Raw genomic sequence first — 19,995 nt, forward strand, 5'->3', positions numbered from 1 at the left:
AATTATCGTTTTCCTCTCAATTTTACTTTACAAAATGGCGGATTCGCAATTTGGCGAAGAGGTTAAGCCCAATATTTGCAAAATATATTGAATGAATATATATATTATGACAATAAAGTTATAAACATACTGTAACTATTTGACATATGCAAAAATTATGAATGATTAAGGTCGCCAAAAAAAGTGCGGAAATTAAAAACCGCAGTTTGAGTACTTTTTGAGAGTCTGTTTGTCAGAAAGTATACATTTGTAAACTTTCTAACACTAAAATTTTTTTGGTCCTTTCAAAGTTTTTGACAATGTCAAAAAGTATACATCGGGGCTCTCAATTTTCCTCTCAAACGGCGGTTTTTTAAAAACGCTCATTTTTTCATCGACCTTATAGCGAGATTCAGTATAATTTGTGTCACTTTTTGAGTTCGCCGAATTCGAAAGAATCAGGCTGATTTCAGTAATTCACCATTTGGCGAAACCGTTTTTAAATCCCTAGTCTGAAACAAAGGAAAATATCTATAATTTGATAGAATAACATTTGATAATCTCAATCTTTCATTCTAAATTTTGATAAAAACTTTGATAGAATTTCTCAGACTGTACGTTTAAAACGCAATGTCAATAATGCATCAATCATTGATATCTGATGACGAGCAGGATCTACCTTCACTTATAATAGAGTCACAAAACACCCTGCCGTCTGACAATCCTTTTGATCGTGCTTATAATCAAGTTGAAGATTATGATAACGATTATGATGATCAATCAAGTGATTATGCAATTCCAAGCATTGAAGAACTTGACACAAAATCTCGTTTATTGGATCAGTATAAAGAAGATGTTCAGGAAATGAAAAAACGATTAGTTTGGGATTTAACCTTTGCATTAAAGCGCAATTTATGTTCCCAGAATAACTACAATGACTATTCAACATCTTTTGCAAATGTTCCAATTGAGTTTATTATATCAAAACTTGATGAAGAAAATCCCCAGCCAAGTCAATGGATTTCATTCATAATGCGTCATCTTCTTAATTATGTTTGATTTATAAATACTTATTTTCGTGATATGATACAAATTTTTATTATTAAATGAGATATTAAAATTAATTATTAGTATGTTTCTCAAATGAAAAAAAATATTAGGGTTCCTTATTCTATGTTCCCTGAGAGTATGCAAAATCTCAAAAACATAACAAACATCATCCTCAATTGATTTTTCGATTAATAAAATGGCAATACAATATACAAAGTTGGAGGGAAATAATTACTCCAAACAAATGCACAATAAATATTTGTGACAGGGAAAGTTGGGAAAATATTCTCAGAATCCATAATTTCAAAGGTATCCTTGGTTTGGGAAAATTTTTTTCACAAAATTTCATTTATATGAATGTTCTAAAAATAAAGCGTATTTACCAGCCTGTAGAAGAATCAGATGGGTATCGTGTGCTCGTAGACCGTCTTTGGCCTCGTAGAGTCAAAAAGGAAGCTGCAAAACTTGATGAATGGAATAAAGATGTAACACCATCAACTGAGATTCGCAAAATGTTCAATCATGAGGAAGAAAAGTTTGATGAGTTCAAAAAGTTGTATCTAGATGAACTTAATAAAAATTCAAAAGCTGGTGAATTTGCTTTCAAAATTAGAGATATTTTGAAAAATTCCAACGTGACCTTTTTGTATGCTGCGCGTAATGAAAATTGTAATCATGCAATGATTCTTGAAGAATGGGTTGAAGAACATATCAAATAAAATGTGATATATCTTTAATATTTTTAAAACTCAGTGAATGTATTATATCAGAATTATCATCCATATGTGTTAACGACTTTGCGAATGAATGAATTTAAAGAATATTCGAAATTAACTTAACAAAGATGTTTATAGAAATAATTCTAATATCCGCATGATACATTATAGATATAAGGAAGATCGGAGTATTTTTAGTCAATTTTTACAATATTTTTAATTCTATCCGTGTAAACTATACAAATGTATTTGATTTTTTCAATAAAAACGGAATAAATATTAAAAAAATATTTATTTCTACGCTAATGAGAAAGAAGGTAACATGTCATCCGTAATTGTAAATTTAATTGTTTCTGTCTTTCTCTTACCCAAATTCATTGGAGCCATAACAGATCCAAGCATCATTGCCTTGTAATAAGCTTCCTGGGACTTATCGGTGTTTGCATCTGCGGCCTTCTTGATAAATGGTCTCGCTGTAATGTATTTCTTGGTAGCGTCGTCGAGAGTATTTGACTGACCACTCATAAGATATTTGTATTGTTCATGATTCATGAGGTTTATTTCTCTCATTTTGTTTATGTAGCGCAATCTCTCTTCGTAGACTTTAACGTAGTTGAAAAATTCGGCTTGTTTTCCTTTAAATCCGCCACAGCAAATGGAATGACGCAATCCAAAGAATGTAGCGTTCCATAGTTCAGATAAAGCCTTATATTTCATGATTTCTACGGACTCAGGAGCAATTTTTCTGTCAACATCTTCATTTGTTATAATTGAGTTATGTTTTGGTCCTCTGTGCTGCATAACTGCGTAAATGGCATCTGTTGTACGCTTCTTCTCCAAAGCATCAGCCCATGTTCCGTAAGCCTGGGACAATACCAAGGATAAGAACGCGTAATCGTCAGGAATCATTACATCACTAGCAATAAACTGTTTAACGTACTCAATTGAAAAAGTTGCGGCTATAATTTGGCCCCAAGTTGCAACAGTTGTTTTCAAATAATTTTCATGGGCCAAAGAACGAACTTTTGGCTTTGGATGAGAGATTGATGTCTCAACAGCAAGGTTGTTGTTCTGTAATCTGCCCCAAATTGGGAAAAGAGACTTATGGAAAACAAATTGGGTAAATGCGTTCGGCATCCAGAAAGCGCGCATGGATTGGCACATAATGTAATATATGTGGTTCAATATTTGCTTAAAATCTTTGTTTGCATAGCAAGATTCCGGAGTATTGAATTGTGTTAATTCTTTTTTAAGAAAATCAATATATTTGACACCATAGAATGTATCTGGTTCATCCTTAAGCAAAATTGCTTGTTTCAGACGAACAATACGTGGGAAAATTGGAGCTTCGAAATTTTTGAGTGACCAAGCTGAAGCTTGCGTAATTGCATCGGCAAATGTAGTTGGAAATGGAATAGCTGTAAGTTCTTGGATAAGAGCGACGTTTTGCTTGAATCTTTCAAGAGATTTTTCGTGTGGTAAAATTTGAAGCTTTGTTGGAGGAGCACGAGTTGGGAGGTCTCTAAGATGAAGAATTTGTGTGAATCCGATAGCTTCTGAGAGCTCTGGAAGCTTTGGCATTTCTGGGAACTTCATTTCTGGGAATTTTGAAAGATATATAGCAAAATTGACTATAAATTGTAAGAAATCGATGATGTCTGCAATTTCCGCGTTTCCTTTGAATTTCTGAAGCAAATCATTGATTTCATCGAAATTATAAGGGTGAGCAACTTCATTAAACGTTTGGCACTGAGCCCAGAAGTTGTAATTCTCCGGAATTGTTTTGTTTGCGAAGTTTTCTATTTCATTTGAAAGAGCTATGAAACTCAAAATTGTTGCTTTAAGTAATTCGTTCTTAAGTGGATACTCTTTGTGTGCATATACTGAAAGAAGTGTTGTTTGGTATACTGTATGGCCATCCAAACGAGCTACAATTGTATCTAGATAATATCCGCAAATTTTACGGATTTCATCATATGAAAATTCTTCCTCTGGGAGTGGGAATCCTGAAGCAATCAATTCTTCTAATGTATACACGCCTTTAGCCATGTGATGGCAGTCAATTTTTGGCATATCAACATGAAGAGCTGACATCGAATCATAGGCAACCATATTGTCTGTGAATATGAAGTCATCGAATTTCATTTTGTCCTGGCATTGTTTGAATGTATCAGTAGGAATTTCAGCCCACATTTTTAAAATTTTTTTTTGACCACTCCAACATTATTATCGAAATAAATTGTATTTTTAAAATGTATATGTATATGTTTCTCAGAAAATTTCATTTTGATGGAGTTATTTCAGATTCAATAGAAATCGAATTTAAAATTTTGCTTTAAATCTTAATAGCAGCCATGTAATACCATATGATTGTTGTGTGTAACAAAATTCTTCATGATGTTTTTAAATATCAATGCATTTTAGTTCAGATTTCTCAATTTTTCACTTACAATTTAATATATCAGAAGATAAACTGTAAAAATAGCTTCTTTATGATCTGTTTCAATTGCTTTCTGAACTTTTGGATAATAGTATCGTATCAATTTGTGATATAACACCGATGTTGTCAAAAAATTTTATGATAAACTTCGTCGTCAGGCATACCCTTGACGATATTATACCAAATCCCACAGAAAACTACGAGTTTGTTGGGACATCAGTCGATGATAGTGCTTTTTTGATTGATAAGTCAACAGATGACGTAGAAATTATTAAATTTAATCTAATTCCGCCATCCATTACTCCAATTTTAAATGGAAGTATTAACAAATCGATTTCAAACGTGACATTATCGAATGATAAAAGATATATAGCTTTTTTACTTGATAATTCAATCAATATTATCGATTTAGAAAACCCAAACGAAAAACATATGGCCATAGAAAATTGTAATAAGTTTTCATTTATTTCTGCCCCAAAAGGAATACATTTTGTCTATGAAGGAGATCAAATTTTGACAAAAGGCAGCATTGTCATCAATCAAAACGAGTCACGATTATACCAATCACGAAAATCCCACTTTCTAAAGAATGTTTTGTGGTGGACAACTGTTCACAAGTCGAAAATGGTTGTGGCATTAAATTTGGACAAACAAAACATGAAACACGTTCATGTTTATCAAATCCAAGACGAAGTTGTTGAAGTTTTTACATTCCAAATCCCGCGAAAATTCGATTACATAGTTCCAACTCACGTTTTCTTCGTAAATGCTCGAAATATGGTCATTGGTACCGTTTCCAATATGTCCACGACAATTATCTCGTATCCCTCATTGAAATCTACATGTATTCCTTATCAAAATTCACTCAGTCCAGTGTTATCTTTAATTGATTCGATTTTAGTACTTGTTGTTCCTAGTTCACTCGTTGCCTTTATCGATGCTGATAGCGGAGACCTTAAAACTCAGCTAGTAGAAGACAAAGAGCTTCAATGCGACTCAATTCCTCAAAATTTATTACAAAATACATCGGATTCTTCGATTTTCTACGATAAAGATAGAAATGCGTTTTTGTCTCTTGAAATTGTATGGGCCAAATTTGCCAAAATCCTTGAAACAAGAGATTTATTATCTTGGCATTTTATTGGACATATTTCGTCTGCACATACACTTGTTTCTTTCTTTGCACAGGATATTATTCGCAATGCACCTAATAATTTCTTTATAGGATTAGTACATTTTTACTTAGAATATTGCATCTCAGGAGTTTATGCGTGGATGAGTCCGGATTTATCACAAGACCTAATAAAATATGTTCCTCATATGGTTCCATATGGTTCTCTTCTTGAATTCTATCCTTCTGAAAAAGTTATTCGCGATGCTTTGATTTCTTCTGATTTGATCATTCCATACAACAATTTGATCAAGACAAAATTCTGGGAAGAGCTCGTGGAGTCTGAAAATGAATACTGTCCTGAAGGATTTTGGCATCTTTCAACAGTTATTTTATTATTTTTATTTTACTTCAACGTTAAAGGCCCAAATTCGAAGTATCCCCCTGCTTTGATTAATTTCCAGTCCGCCTTTCTCTTAGAACCCCCAACAAATCCAGAACATTTAAGAGCAATGAAAGATATCAAGGAATCTCAGATATTTAAGTTCTTGACTGACTTCTTTAAGAAGAGTTGTGCTATTGCATCAGCTTTACCAGCACCAAATCCTGATGCAACCCTTATTGATAAACTTAGGTATGAATTTGCCATTTATTTATCGGCAAGAATCTTCCACTTGCCGTATAATATCAATAAGCTTCCAACCCTTGAGTACTTGTTCCTTGTTAACGCTCCAAAGTGTTTTCTTTATACATTAAGTTACGAAAAAGTTCTACAAACTTTTTCAGGGATCATGAGTAACAGATATGATCTCTACATCAGATCTGAGATTGATGTTCCTTCCATGACCCAACAAAAAATTTCAATTTCGCAAATTGAAGATTTAGTTCCTTCTCAACAGATGTTAGCCAGCGAAATTGGGAATCAAGAGGATATTTATCCTCTTTTCACATTAACAAATTTAGCTGTTGAACGCTACAGCATTGGAAACCAAGATGTTTCAAATGATTTAGCCAAAGTTTCCGAAAAATATAGTCTTGAAAGCTTAGAAGCTTTTTATAGTTAGATATAAAATATAATATTATTGTTTTGTTTGTTAATTTAAAATATTATTACTATTCCGTTATAATTTGTTGACTTTAATAACAATCAACAATATGATGAAATCTGAAGAAACAACTATCCAAGGTAAACAATTATATTAATTGCTATTATTATTGAGATTGAAATTGATATTTGCGAGGCTTAATCTATTATAATTAATTAAATCTTGCAATGAAGTTAACTCTTTGATATATAATATGATTGTTGAGGGCTTTGGAAATTGAAGATTCAATATTTTTGAAAAATAAATCATTTTCTACTTGCACTTATCTGGCAAATATTATTTAGAAATGTGAATCAATTATATATTTGAAGAGTTCAGACCTCAAGCATTTTCAACAACAAAAAAAATTATCTAATAGAAAATGATGAGAAAATGGATTTTCCACATTCTCCAACGCAAGTACACCATTAATTCATCATTATTTCAAAATGATAGTAGGTCGTAGAAATTTGAAAACTGAAAAAAATTCTCAGTTTTTTTTCATACAAATGAAGGTCTGGCATTTTGGCGGTCCAAATTTAGCATCGATAACTGCTCTTGTTTCTAAACCAGAAACATCAGTTGAAGCTGTTTTAGATGATCAAGCTTTAAATGCTGCACTTCGTAATAACTTACAATCATTAATTTCGTTTTTAATAGATAACGAAGAGAAATTCAACCATCTATTAGATATGGTTCTCACGGATTTTGTTCCGCAAACAGATCTTCCTGCTAAAACGACTAGGTGTGCACTTACCGTTTTATCATCCAGTACTTGCACAACAATCATGCAAAAGCTACGAGGTAATCCAATTTTTATTGATAGAATGAATTCATTCCCTCAATCAGATTATGCAAGCCATCCAAGAGCTTGTGGACATTTCGGTCGAATTGTTGAAGCTTTTGCACACTATTCGTCCGGAGATTTCTTGGATAGCTTACCATCCTTGAAGTCCTTCTTTATCCACAACATGGGGAACCTTGGTCTCAGAGAATTGTTTACAAATCTTGCAACTGAATATCCGACCTATTTTCCTTTTGACCAGCAATATCTAAATGAACTTACATTAGCAGCAAACTCGGATAACGGATTTTATATTCTTACAGCTCTTGATACCGTTACAAGAAACAAAAAACAAATTTTCGATCAAATTTGCAAAGTTGAAATTGAACAGAATTTATTTGCAATTACAAAGAACGCACAGATTCGTCCTCTAATTGCTTCTGCTGCCTTCAAATTAATTGATCGCATTGCAGAAGCCGTTCCACAGTCAAGCCCTGTTCTTGAGCTTGTCAACAAAGAATCAGAAACATACTCTTTCGATAGCATTGAGAACGATTCAGTTCTTGCCTCAGCTTTACTTGTTTTACACACAAAATCCGATAAAGTCTTACTTCGCATTTTATCAGACGGCCAGCCAACATTTGTTTGCGATGGAATATTCCGCTCAATTAGAAATATGACAGATTCAGAACTCAACGATTTCCTTACAAGAACAGATTTCATTAATCGTATGATCGAACAGTTTCCAAAGACAAAGACTAATGTTCACCTTTCTTTACTCGCAGAATATCTTAAAGACAAGATAAAGGATAATGAAGCTTTTCGTAATTTCATCGATACTCAGTACGCTCCAAGAGAACAGAATAGACAGATGGAATACGGAGGCTCTCGTCCTCATGGAGGATCAGATAGTGCTGCTGAATCTTCTACCCAGTCTTCTTCTGACAATGATGACTCATCCGACAGCGATGACAGCCCAAATGATCTTAGATTCGTCTCCGATTCATCTGATGATGACTCCGATGAAGAGGATTCTCTGTCCGATGACTATGATTCCTCAAGTGATGATGACGATGAAGATGAAAAAGAAAAAGAAAGCGTAAACATGAATAACTGCGCTAAGCTTCATAAGTTCCTATCAAGGACAGAAGCTCCAGCACCTCCTGAGTCTTCTAGCAGCAGCGATGAAGAAGATGGAGCTCCGGTACAAATGGCTGCTGCTCCTGCATTAAATCTCCAGATTGCAGATCTCAGGACATCTGATGATATCTTGATTCCAGAGCCTCTCCACTCTGATGATGATAATCAGTACGAAGAAGGCGGGCTTTCATCTGATTCAAACGATGCAGATCCGGCTGATATCATAAATGATATCACAAAGCCACTTAAAGGCTCTGATGGACCAAGCGAATCTGATTCAGAAGAAGAGGAAGAGAAAAAAGTTCCGCAAAAAGAGGAAGTTCCCCTTTCCTCTGAAAAAGCTCCAGAAACCGCCGAAGAAACGAAACCAGCTGAAGAAGCTACTGCAGGAGAACAAGAGAAACCTGCTGCGGCAGAAGAAGAGCAGAAGCCAGCTGATGCTCTTGCTCAGGAAGAAAAGCAAGAAGAGCCAAAAATAGAGAAATCAGAATCTCAAACTGAAGAAAAGAAAGAAGAAGCTGGAGAACAAAATCCAGCTGAACAAATTGTTGATAATGCAGATAATAATAGTGTAGAGCAAAAAGCAGAGTAATGAAAATTTTTTATTTTAGAATTTTTTATTTTTTTATTTGATACTGAAAATTATCTATGAAAGAAATAAATGCTTATATTTCCATCATCGTTTCTGAACATTCACAATATTTTTATAATAATTTGTAATTTGCACTAATACCAAAAGGAATCTGCTGAAATATAATACATAAGCATCTAATTAGCTTTTTAATGATATATGAGCATAATCAGGAACTTTTTGTAGACCGCAAGGATATAATGAAATCGATACAAAAGTCAAGATGCTCACTTTTCTGCTCGTGTTATATACTAATTTACATGTATGAACAAAGTGAATGCTTTTAAAATATATGCTATATTTTCTCTTATGAATATTTCTTTGAATTGTGATCCAATAAGGTTTCTGTGGAAGTATCAAGCTTAACTATGTTTCTATTTTCTCAGAATTTTAGTTTTATTATAGAAATCGACGCTACTAATGCAATAAGAGTATTAGCGTATATGAATATATAATAATGTGCAGACCTAATCATCATTTATTGCATCAGTGAAAATGGCAAAGAACAATGTTTTTTCAATGATTCATCAAGCAGCCAAAGTAAATCGTTTAAAATTAATTTAAAAAGTTGAGGTTCGAAACAATAATAACGAATGCATTGCAACTCATATCTTAGTACAAAGAAAGAAACATTTGAGAAGAAAAAAAAGCGGAGTTGTGAAAGGAAATCCATTGGATATAGATGCCTAATAAAAAATATGGAGTTAGTATGCAATTTTTATTTCCGCTCTTTGTGAATGTTTTCCCATCAACGATCAAAAACCGGCCAATCTATACAGAAAAATAGTGATTATATTTAGCAAAAAGGTACATTCACTAGGCGATAACAGTAAAATGGGATGAAAATAGGATAAATAGCATCCCTATATAGTGCCTAACAATATTTATACGGGCCAAAAAAAATTTGGCTAGAGATTTGGCGAGTTATAAAACTTAGAAAATTGAGAGGGATTTTTATTTTTGAATTTTTTTTGGAAAGTTAAAATTGCGATTAAAAATCGATTTCCAGGAGAACTAAGCATCTCATCATATATTTAAATCGATAAAAATATTAAATAATAGTTGAATAGTATAACAACGTGAAATTATGGCTGAATCTACAGAAAAAATGAACATATTTGACATTTTTGAAAATTCATACGTTAGATGGTGACAGACTCATAAACTATACTTTAGCTAAGATTGATATATGGTTTCAACAACACATGGTTAAAATCGTAAAAATATTTTAGATTTCAAAAAGATATATATGGTAATATAATGGAACAAAGTCAACAAATAGCATGTTAAATATGTTATAATTAACTTTTTATTAGATCCAATAGTAGATATCGAATGGTTTCCAGCTTTATGGTTAAATATTTTCTTTTCGAGCTTCTCTTTAACTGTTGTATTAAGGTTGTAAATTTTTGATGCTAGAAACTATGGAATCTTCTTTGCTGCTGCATTTTTCTTGAGAGTTCTTGCAATTTCGAATAGATCTGCGCATTGTATGAAATGGAAGCTTTAAAATATCTTGAAAACAGAATAGGACTGCTTTTCCAAAGGAATGCTTACTTGTAAATCAGAGAGTTTCAAAATTGACAGCAAGATTATCATCATAACTTTCGATTTTGCTGCGAAAAAGGAAGACAAGTAATTAACAAATCATTTACTGTTGTTCATCAAAAGAAGAAAACTTTGATAACAACTAATGATGATAAAATCAAGCTATCTTTTAATATTTTAAATTGATAAGACATTCAAAATATTTGAATGGTTTAAAATATTTTTTTTAATTTCTATAAGATATTATCATGATTATATAATAAAATTTAAATTTTTATTCAAAAAGGCAATATTTCAAACTTTTAATTTCAAAAATCTTAATTCTGCAATAAGTGTATTTAATTGTAGCAAATTTAATGATCCTTCGTCATGCTTAGCAATTTGGAACTCATAAATTAATGATTTCTTCAAGTAAAATTCTGCATTATTTCAAAAGTCAATAATTCTCTAGTAACTTTTCTTCAAACCCTAACCATTATATTATATGTATAATGGAGAATAATTGCAAAGAAAGATAGCCGAATTTACTGGGTAGTTCTTGTGATGCGAAATAATTGCAAATTAACACCTAATTTTAACAGCATCAATCTCTTTTTGCTCTCATTTAAATGCATTCGCACACTTTAATTTTGAAATATAAGAGTTTTGGAAATTATCAAATTTATCTGCTCAAATACTATAGATTTTCATAAGTGTTAATAGAATCATTAGCCTTACATATAGTGTTTAATATAATGATGCACATTATACTGGGATTCATTCCTTATTCATCTAGTTATTATAAGATTTACAACCCCATGAAAATTTAAAATTTTGTCAAAAATAGTGAATGTACCTTTTTTAGCAATACTTATGGATAAATTTTCAAATATGATCCCAAGTATTTTGACTGATTTCATATTTTATTGGGAAATTTAACGATAAATAATCATTAAAATTTTAGATAAAATATGATGCAATATCTATTACAATGCATTTTGTTCGAACGTCCTTTGAAATAAATCAGTACCTTATCAATTTATTTTGAGTTGGCAGTAGAGTTTTCATTCTATTGGTAATTAGGCTTATATTCAATCGATTATTAAAAACCACCGTCAGAATTGATTGAAAAGAATTTTTGGCAGTTCTCAATTTATAAAATCATCTATTAGTACGAAAATCGTTGGTTGCGGATTATGAATTTTTATTGGGTTATAGACTGACGATATATTAATGGTTTGAGGGAAATTTTGAGATTGAATGATTATAGCTGAAATACCCTTGAATTTAATCTGAAATTTCGAAATTTCGTATTTACGTTCACTGATATTATCTAAGCTATTTCTCGATAAAATTTATTCCTTCTTATAAATTTCATATAAAATAGATTTCAGATAATTTCGGATATAATTAAAAGGAAAAAGATAAAGTTAAAGATATTCGAAAGTGTTTTACTTCAATACCAAACAACAAACAATAAAACAACTAAATAATCCCATTATTGAGAGTTAAGAAGAAGCTGAATAGGGTTCAATTCCATGTTAAAGATCATTGGATTGCCAGTTATGAACGATGGAAATAGTGGATTAAGTCCACAGAGAAGTCTGAAAGGAGGAAGTGGTGTCAAGAGTACGCGGTCTTTCTTTTCTACAGGCTTAGGTGACTCGTGAATAGGTATAACCGAAATCTTGGTAATAGGCTCGTTTGATTCATCAGAGTATTGGGAGGCTTCTTCCTTTGAATTACTGTATAAAATTTCATCATCATAAGCGTCATCATCATGTTTTCTTGATTTGACTCGTGCACCATCATTAGTAGGCATCCACGAATCAGATGGATAATTCCTTCCATATATACCGTAGAAGGTAGATCTCTTATCAATTCCTGGTATAGGCTTCAAAGCTTTGAACTTTGAAATGGTTTTACCACGTGTTTGACTTAGAATAACACATACGTAATCTTTACACTTTGAAGAAACCCTAGACCAGAGATCGTAGTCATTATTACGAATCCACTTTTCGATTTCGCAGGAAGCCATTGGACGATCTGATTGCTTAATAACTTGAAAAGCCTTTTGTCTTAATTGAGTTGAGCTTAAACTGGGATCACCAAACGAAGAATCCATCAAAATTAAATGACTGAATCTTTTGAATTAATATCGTCCAATTGTATCTTGATGTTAAACGCGTGTCGTTTTTAATAGTAGCAATACAATGGATATACACTATGACAGAAATTTTGATAAGAAACTGTTTTGATTCTCTCAATCCATCGTATTTTTATTTTATTTTATTTCAACGTATATTCTGCATTCATCAACAATAACAATATCATGCTTTTCCGATATATCTGACCGATCGTATTCAAAAAATGGAAAAATTTAACGTGCATTAAATTGTTTTAAGCGTAATATTAATTACAATTATATTTATACTAAAATATATCAATTGAAAGATAAAATTTATTGAGGATGTTTTATTGTCGTATAGAAAAAGTGACAAAATTATTATTGTCGTCAGACGACAATAATAATCTTTGATTTAAAATTTGTACAATTCATTTCTGACAATTTAAATTAGATAGGAACATGCGCTATTATATATAGAATCGTGTTGATATGAAGTGGATGTATTGTTGTATATCATGCAACTTGATCACATTAGATTAAAGTTGTTTTTGACATATCGCAGATATAATTCATGAGCGCATATCGGAATACCTATAGTGATGCATAAAATATAGAAATGAATGCAAAAACACATATTTTAATTTTTGGAGATTCTTTATCTAATTTTATTAAATGGTAAGAGATGTGTTTGACATTGTCATATAATTGTGTTAGATGTTTATATACAGTTTTTAATGTGTTTAGTTGTGTATCTCAAAGAAATAAAAAATGGAATATATTGCAAATCTCAATTATAATAAATGGTAAGGTTTGAGTAATAGTATCAGATCTCAGAAACAAAGATGAGTTATGTTCTAATGTGAATAAATGATAAAATAATAAAACCGAGTCAAATGGATTAATTTTATACATATATATATAAATTTATGGTTTTATGCTACACATAATGAATATTAGTACTCTGTAACCTGCAACATGTCTTCTCTAAGAAAAAAATCAAGTATTATAACTCCTTCTATAGAATATCATTGCAAAATTGTATTTTCAACTAAACTTAGTCAAAAATAATCAATATTATGTTTTGGTAGGCTAGGTATGTGAAATAGAAACCCAAATTCCAAATTAATAAAATTTAATTTCGTTTTGATTTACTTTTTTGCTTATTTGATTTTAAAAATAAAATATATGATTGTATTGATGATCAAAGAATTCTTTTTACTGACTTTGAATTTAATTTGATAAATATTGTCACTTTTTATTTTAAAAAATGTTCAAAGCGCATATCGCTGCTTCAGTATTTGATTTTAACATAAAACAATACTGTCTTATGTTAGACTACGTAATGCATTGATGATTTATTATCAAAATGTTGAGGGATTTAAAAGTACGGCGGCACTGCGTTCCACCTTACCCAATACTTGTGAATTTGACACTTTACAAAACCATTAACGTATATTTTACAACACAAACGCAAAAACTAACTTAACCTTAAATATTTACAAAGCCGCCAACCATTTCACCTCACTAACGACTTCACTAATGTAAAAAAATAAACGTTCTCACTATCGTTCTCACTAACGACTTCACTAATGTTCTCATAAATTTTCCTCAATATCTTCATCATCAGTGTTAACCCTATTGTAGTCATACTTGAAGCCATAAACTTTCTCTAACTTCTTAACGTACAATTTACATAACTTACCTTCGTCATCGTATGGTTTAATGATATAACTATTTCTATCTTTATACACAGTCAATGAAAAGTCAACTGGTCTCGGATGTATTTGAAAGAACATGTTATGCTCAGGAAGGAAGAATAAATGTTTAAATGTATGTTTGTTATACTGTGGAATTCGAATGAGTTGCTTTTGTTCTGTCATTTACATCCAAATAAAAATTTTCAGTAAAATAAAAAATAAACTTAAAAATTAATGATATCACCACCCTCACACGTATGAAAGCATAGCACAAAAATAAATTTAGGGTAGATGGGTAGATCTAACCCGATTTCTAACCTCATTTCTATCCTGTTGAATTCATTGCTTTATAACTCTCTTCCTTTCTCCAACTCTTCTAGCTTCTTCTTAAGTTCAGCAATGTTGTCCTCATGAAGTTTAATCTTTCTCAAAATTCCTTCTTTATCTAATGGTTGCTTTATCTTTCTAAACTGAACTCTACCATCCTTCATAGTATGAATGTAAAAACCTTCTGGAATAGTTCCTGATTTAATGTATTCTACCAAAAACTTTTGTTTCATTGCTTCAGTGACTTTAGTCGTCATTTTACTCTAAATAAAATGTTCAAATAAAATAAAAATAACGTTATTTTTTCAGTAAGGAAACGCAGGAGTTTTACGATTTATTTGAGGAGTAGGTTCTGGTTTAAATGTTGGAGTCGGTTTAGGAGTTGACTTTTGAACAGGAGTTTGTACTTCCATAGGTTCAGGAGGCATTGAAGGTTTTGCTTGTGAAGGTGTCGGAGTTTGTTTAACTTCAGCTACTTCAGTATTATTTACAACATTTGCTTTATTTCTTTTCAACATCATAACTGCTCCTGCTGTAGCTAGCAAACCTAGTGGGAGACCATATCTTATATAAGGACTTGACCAAATGCTATTTTTGACAGGAGCTGGTGGAACACCTAACCTTGGTGAGACTGCTCTTTGCCATTGTGCAGCTCGTAAGAAATATTCAATAGGTGCTCCATAATCGTTTGGTAAAGTTTGTTTCATAGATGGTGAAGGTTCACGAGAGCTTGATGAAGAACTCATTTATAAGCTTTAAAAAATAAACGTTCATCCTTTATTCCTCACTGTCGTCCGTAGCTAAGTTATAGTCATCTAATCTTATTATGGGGATGCCATTAGCACGCACCTGAATGGCAAAGCAACAATCCCTCATAAATCCAATAAGTGGCTTTGGTACATTTTCAGTTGCTAGTTCAATAGGTCCTTTAACAGACAATTTGTATGTTATTGGAGCAGTAGATGTTTGACCTTGCTGGAAGCAAAAGTCCACTTCTGTTGGAAAACCACATAAGAAATGTGTGTTGTCATAGCTATCCCATTTATGTTCCACACTACCATCATCCACCAATGACCTCATAACATCTTCATTAAATCCTATCATATCATTGTTTGTATTGCAAGCGTTCGCAACCATTTCATAAAATACAGGTCCATATGATTTTTCAGGTTCTGCAGGCATATTTCCATAAGCTCCCATGGAAAGCTGAAGATATTTAAACTTAGGGTTCTCAAAATTAACATAATAGTTGTCTTTCTTTCTAAATAGTGCCCAAATACTTTTAACATTAATAGGCGTATAAGCTGCTGTAAATGTTGCACTTGAACTATCTGTATTCTTTGAGAATGAACCGTCCATAGGAATCCAATCCATAACTTTAACAGGAAAACATAAAGCCTCGTTTGTATAATGTTCTACAAGTTCTGTATAAATGTTAGGGTCTAAAGAGAATGACTTTGGATGAATGAAACATTCATTAAAATCCATCTTTGTTCGAAATAGTTGCTGGGTTACAGTTGTAATAGTAACTGTTCCACTAGCTTCTACTGCCTTCGTTATCATAGTGAATGGTTCATTCCATGGAACAAATTTATTTGTCGGTGGATTTGAATCTGAAGCAAATGCAACTTTAAGAGTTGGATTGAAAGCAATGATATCATTTACAGATATAGATGTGCATTGTAAGGCGTCGCTACTGAACTTTACTTTAAGCTGAATGTTTCCTGCAAAAGCTGGAATAAATCGAATAGCTTCTAATGGAAGGAATTTTCTAACAGGAATTCTTAAACGAAGCTTAAAATCAAATGATTTTCCTGCTGTAATTGGACCACTAACAATTTGTCCTGTTCTGCATGTTCCCGAATGACTCCATACATCTTCATGTCGAGTCTTTGAGAAAACATCTACTTTCTTTATTTGTTCGGTAGTTTGTGAGTTTGAAGTTATATATGCTTCTTCTCTTGCGTTGTCTTGAGAATATACAATACGACCATTTGCAAGGATTTGATATCCAGCAACTGCATAGAAAGCGTCATCGAAACCAATCCAAAATCCTGGTGGGTTTGTTTTATTGGAACCTGAACCAATTTCTTTATCTACAATAAATTGACCTTCCATTTTATACGTAATGAATGTATTGTAAAGGTCCAACATATTTTCACCAGGAGGTGAGAGATTGAATGTTACCCATGTGTTATCTTTAGCAGTTCCAGGTTGTGATGGAATCTTTGCGTCAGAATATTTTCTATTAGTGTCACCAATTTGAACTGCATTGTCTATGATATCGAAATATGAGCGAATCTGATGAATATGCTCTGCTGGAGTAAATTCGTTTAACTGTTCGTTCTGCATGTATTTACTTCAGATAAAAATATCTATTTACTTCATTATTCTCACTCTTCTTCTTGGCATTCGTGGTGGAAGTTGTTTCTTGACATTTTCAATGAACTGTACATTCTCTTTTGTCTCAACTTCTTTCACTGGCGGGTCAGGATTCTTTGACTCGGTTTGTTTTTCAATGAAATTCACAAACTTTGCAATAAGCTCTTGGTTCGTTATTGAAAGTACATCTGGCTTCTTTTCTTCTGGTTCTATTGACTTTTCAGTTTGAATAGAAGGCTTAATATGGGCTTCGTGGACTTCACCCTTGCCATACACCTTAATGTTGTCGCTTTCTGCATTCGCTAATGGAACCTTTCTTTTTCTTACGTATATTTTACCATCTTTACTCTGACTTACATAATAGAAAGGATGTTGTATTCCTCTTGCGTCATTTAATATAATAGACTCTCGCTCTGATTTTGACAAGCTCATTTTACATCGGTTAAAGTTTTAATTTTGTTTTTTATCTGCAGTCAAATGACTCAGACAAGTCCTACGGACAAGACCCAAGGGGTCATAGATGTTGAAGCATTGAAGAAAGAAATTCGTGAGCAAATTTTATCCGAACTGAAGGAACAAAAACAAGAACAAAAGCCAGAGAGACCAAAGAGAAAACTTAGTGAAAAACAACTTGCTGCATTAGCTGCTGGAAGACAAAAGAACCCAAGACTACTGGCGAAAAAAGCTAGAGAAGAAGCTGAAGCAAAAGCTAAAGAAGCTGAAGCAAAGAAAGAGTAAATGGTTTATTTTTATCCGAATTAAATGTATAGACAAATACCTTTATCTGTTGCGTTCAGTAGTGAAAACCCTGACGTCAAAATAAAGGGGAACAGAGTAACGTTTAAGTTTCCAACAGACTGGATTGTGAACATAAATGAAGAGAAGTACATTGGCATAACATCTATGTATATAACACGTGCTTTCAGAAAGGTTGACTTTATACTTCAAGTCGAGATAGAAAATGACGAACAGTCTTTAAGTGCCCAAAACATTCACATATACAAATACTTTAAAGACGATACAACATTGCTACAATGTATGACTTCATTTAATGAGATGTTCGAGAAAAAGTTTAACATTGAAGTACAAACTTTACAGCCTTTACGTGAGTTTCTTGCACAACTGAAAGAAGAAGGTAGTCAGCCACAATTTATAGACTTTCATTATGAATTTAATGAAAATGAAGATGGAACTCATGACTGTCAGTTTGTTGTATTCTCACCATTCAATGAAGTCGCTAAAAAGAAAGAAAATCCATTACGTATAAGATTTCAAATCTCTGAACCAAGTGATGATTTCAAAAATGTTTTCAATTATGATGCAATGCTTCCGAGGAAAAATGAATTTTCAAAGATTGTAACACCCGGCATTTGGGATAGAAAGTAAGCTATATTATATTCAAACTTAAGTAAGGGAGTTGAAAATGAGTTCATTGGTCATACAAGAACTTCACCACTTCCTAACCCTAAATACTATAAATTAACTGGCTTCAATCGTGAGTTTTGGATAGACATGTTCTCCACTCATGACCATAACTGCCCAGTGTTCTTACCTCCAGACCATAAGGACTGTCTCTACATTGAAGCACAACTCTTAAACTCTACCATCGCAGTATTGTAAAATCTACGCTAGTTTTATTTTTATCACGAATGACCTCATTGCTGACAAAAATAAATGACCTCAGAACTTCAACTTACGAATAAAGCTTGTTTTAGTCGTTATTGAGAAGTTAAACTTTTCAGCAAAGCAAGGTTGACACGACTTACATAAGTCGAATGCAATCTCTTGACCGTCATAAAGTGCTTTGTAAAGTTTCATTAAACTGAACTCAGAGTCTTTGTCATATGTTCCTTGCGGAACCATTAAACCTTTATCTTCATCATAGAAACACTGAACAGAGTCAGGAAACATTTCATTAGCGGTTAAAGCAATAACATCTTGCTTCACGCCTTTCATTCTGCAGTGAAATGCAACTTCATTTAAATCATTCGTGAGTAAGTCTATGTAAGTCTTCTTTCCACAAAATATTGACTTGTATGCTAAACTTTGTTTTCCAGGTGTTATTTCTGCGAAGTCAGAATGGAACTGACCTAATGTTTTACCAATGAGAACTCTTCCATAACGTTTCTCAAACTCTTCAGCTAAACGAGGGATATCTTCAGTGTAGAGATGCATACTGTCCGTATCGCTATAAAAGATGTCCATTCCTAAGTCCTCAGCAGTACAGAATACTTCACACATTATTCTCTTCGACATAGACAGAATGTTAACACCAAGTGGACAGAAGTTAAAGTGTCTGCAAATGCTTTTCGTTAGCTTGAAAATAGTTTTATCTGAACCATCCAAACCTTCGAACTTCACTATATGGTTGTAGTTTCTGATGGCATATCTTATAGCATCTTTGTCATTTACTATGGTTATTTTTGACTCAATAGGAGATAGAATAGTTTTGCCATAAATACTGTTCAGAATGAGCTTTATATTTTCTTGCAAAGGATTTCCTTCTTTCTTATACTTTAACCTTAACTCAAACAACTTCTTTACTTCATCTCTTATTCTAATATCTCTGTTTCCATTGTAATAGTATCCTTGCAACACTTCACATTTGACACCTTGATAGTTTATGAGGTCTTGTAATGTTATATGGTCAACATACATTAAACAGCAAGTGTTTGAACTTCTGGGAACGTTAAGTTCTGGATTTAGTTCAGGGTCACAAACTATTAAAGGAAAGTGTCTATGTATTCCAATCTCTGTTATCTTAATGAGAACAAAGAAGCCAGACACAAACTTTTCACCAATGGGTTCCTTTTGGTCGTCATCGAATAAATGTCTCATGAGATACTCTGTGCTTAACATTTCTTTCTTCATAACCTTTGGAATTCCTTCTAAAGTATAAAGTCTTGCTATAGCTGATGGATATAATGAAACAGCGTCGAAATCAGCAATGAGTTTCTTTTCGCTCTTTTGTTTCATGTTATCTGACAGCATACATCTT

The 19,995-nt window shown here is 32.5% G+C and overlaps 12 protein-coding genes across 12 annotated transcripts, besides 2 other annotated features; 6 read left to right on the forward strand and 6 right to left on the reverse strand.

The window, feature by feature from the left end:
* Nucleotides 1-585: 585 nt before the first annotated feature.
* Nucleotides 586-1,061, forward strand: TVAGG3_0816790 (uncharacterized protein; the record flags this gene model as incomplete). Its single annotated transcript, XM_001314385.1, has 1 exon — nt 610-1,038. The coding sequence occupies one exon, from the start codon at nt 610-612 to the stop codon at nt 1,036-1,038; it is 429 nt and encodes a 142-aa protein (XP_001314404.1).
* Nucleotides 1,062-1,382: 321 nt separating this feature from the next.
* TVAGG3_0816800 (protein of unknown function, DUF488 family) lies at nt 1,383-1,908 on the forward strand (the record flags this gene model as incomplete). The annotated part of the gene is made up of 1 exon (XM_001314386.2): nt 1,383-1,748. The coding sequence occupies one exon, from the start codon at nt 1,383-1,385 to the stop codon at nt 1,746-1,748; it is 366 nt and encodes a 121-aa protein (XP_001314405.1).
* Nucleotides 1,909-2,042: 134 nt separating this feature from the next.
* On the reverse strand, nt 2,043-3,938 carry TVAGG3_0816810 (glucose repressible protein MAK10 family; the record flags this gene model as incomplete). The annotated part of the gene is made up of 1 exon (XM_001330394.1): nt 2,043-3,938. The coding sequence occupies one exon, from the start codon at nt 3,936-3,938 to the stop codon at nt 2,043-2,045; it is 1,896 nt and encodes a 631-aa protein (XP_001330429.1).
* Nucleotides 3,939-4,062: 124 nt separating this feature from the next.
* TVAGG3_0816820 (DPP6 N-terminal domain-like family) lies at nt 4,063-6,418 on the forward strand (the record flags this gene model as incomplete). Its single annotated transcript, XM_001330395.1, has 1 exon — nt 4,324-6,360. One exon carries the CDS (start codon nt 4,324-4,326, stop codon nt 6,358-6,360), a length of 2,037 nt encoding a protein of 678 aa, XP_001330430.1.
* Nucleotides 6,419-6,890: 472 nt separating this feature from the next.
* TVAGG3_0816830 (serine/threonine-protein phosphatase 6 regulatory subunit family) lies at nt 6,891-8,897 on the forward strand (the record flags this gene model as incomplete). Its single annotated transcript, XM_001330396.1, has 1 exon — nt 6,891-8,897. The coding sequence occupies one exon, from the start codon at nt 6,891-6,893 to the stop codon at nt 8,895-8,897; it is 2,007 nt and encodes a 668-aa protein (XP_001330431.1).
* Nucleotides 8,898-9,739: 842 nt separating this feature from the next.
* Nucleotides 9,740-11,326: a mobile genetic element.
* A 635-nt stretch (nt 11,327-11,961) lies between these two features.
* Nucleotides 11,962-12,588, reverse strand: TVAGG3_0816850 (uncharacterized protein; the record flags this gene model as incomplete). The annotated part of the gene is made up of 1 exon (XM_001295677.1): nt 11,962-12,588. One exon carries the CDS (start codon nt 12,586-12,588, stop codon nt 11,962-11,964), a length of 627 nt encoding a protein of 208 aa, XP_001295678.1.
* Nucleotides 12,589-13,975: 1,387 nt separating this feature from the next.
* Nucleotides 13,976-19,995: part of a mobile genetic element that runs on past the window's edge.
* TVAGG3_0816870 (repellent protein 1 family) lies at nt 14,921-15,361 on the reverse strand (the record flags this gene model as incomplete). The annotated part of the gene is made up of 1 exon (XM_001295724.1): nt 14,921-15,361. The coding sequence occupies one exon, from the start codon at nt 15,359-15,361 to the stop codon at nt 14,921-14,923; it is 441 nt and encodes a 146-aa protein (XP_001295725.1).
* Nucleotides 15,393-15,815, reverse strand: TVAGG3_0816880 (uncharacterized protein; the record flags this gene model as incomplete). Its single annotated transcript, XM_051247860.1, has 1 exon — nt 15,393-15,815. One exon carries the CDS (start codon nt 15,813-15,815, stop codon nt 15,393-15,395), a length of 423 nt encoding a protein of 140 aa, XP_051083335.1.
* TVAGG3_0816890 (uncharacterized protein) lies at nt 16,995-17,429 on the reverse strand (the record flags this gene model as incomplete). The annotated part of the gene is made up of 1 exon (XM_001311793.2): nt 16,995-17,429. The coding sequence occupies one exon, from the start codon at nt 17,427-17,429 to the stop codon at nt 16,995-16,997; it is 435 nt and encodes a 144-aa protein (XP_001311794.2).
* TVAGG3_0816900 (uncharacterized protein) lies at nt 17,475-17,735 on the forward strand (the record flags this gene model as incomplete). The annotated part of the gene is made up of 1 exon (XM_001293775.2): nt 17,475-17,735. One exon carries the CDS (start codon nt 17,475-17,477, stop codon nt 17,733-17,735), a length of 261 nt encoding a protein of 86 aa, XP_001293776.2.
* Nucleotides 17,760-18,383, forward strand: TVAGG3_0816910 (uncharacterized protein; the record flags this gene model as incomplete). The annotated part of the gene is made up of 1 exon (XM_001293411.1): nt 17,760-18,383. One exon carries the CDS (start codon nt 17,760-17,762, stop codon nt 18,381-18,383), a length of 624 nt encoding a protein of 207 aa, XP_001293412.1.
* On the reverse strand, nt 18,907-19,988 carry TVAGG3_0816920 (organellar and viral DNA polymerase type B; the record flags this gene model as incomplete). The annotated part of the gene is made up of 1 exon (XM_001283556.1): nt 18,907-19,988. A coding segment is annotated over one exon (1,082 nt), but the record flags the coding sequence as incomplete, so codon positions are not given.

The sequence above is a fragment of the Trichomonas vaginalis genome, chromosome VI (genome assembly GCF_026262505.1).
Source record: "Trichomonas vaginalis G3 chromosome VI, whole genome shotgun sequence".
Taxonomy (NCBI): Eukaryota; Parabasalia; order Trichomonadida; family Trichomonadidae; genus Trichomonas; species Trichomonas vaginalis.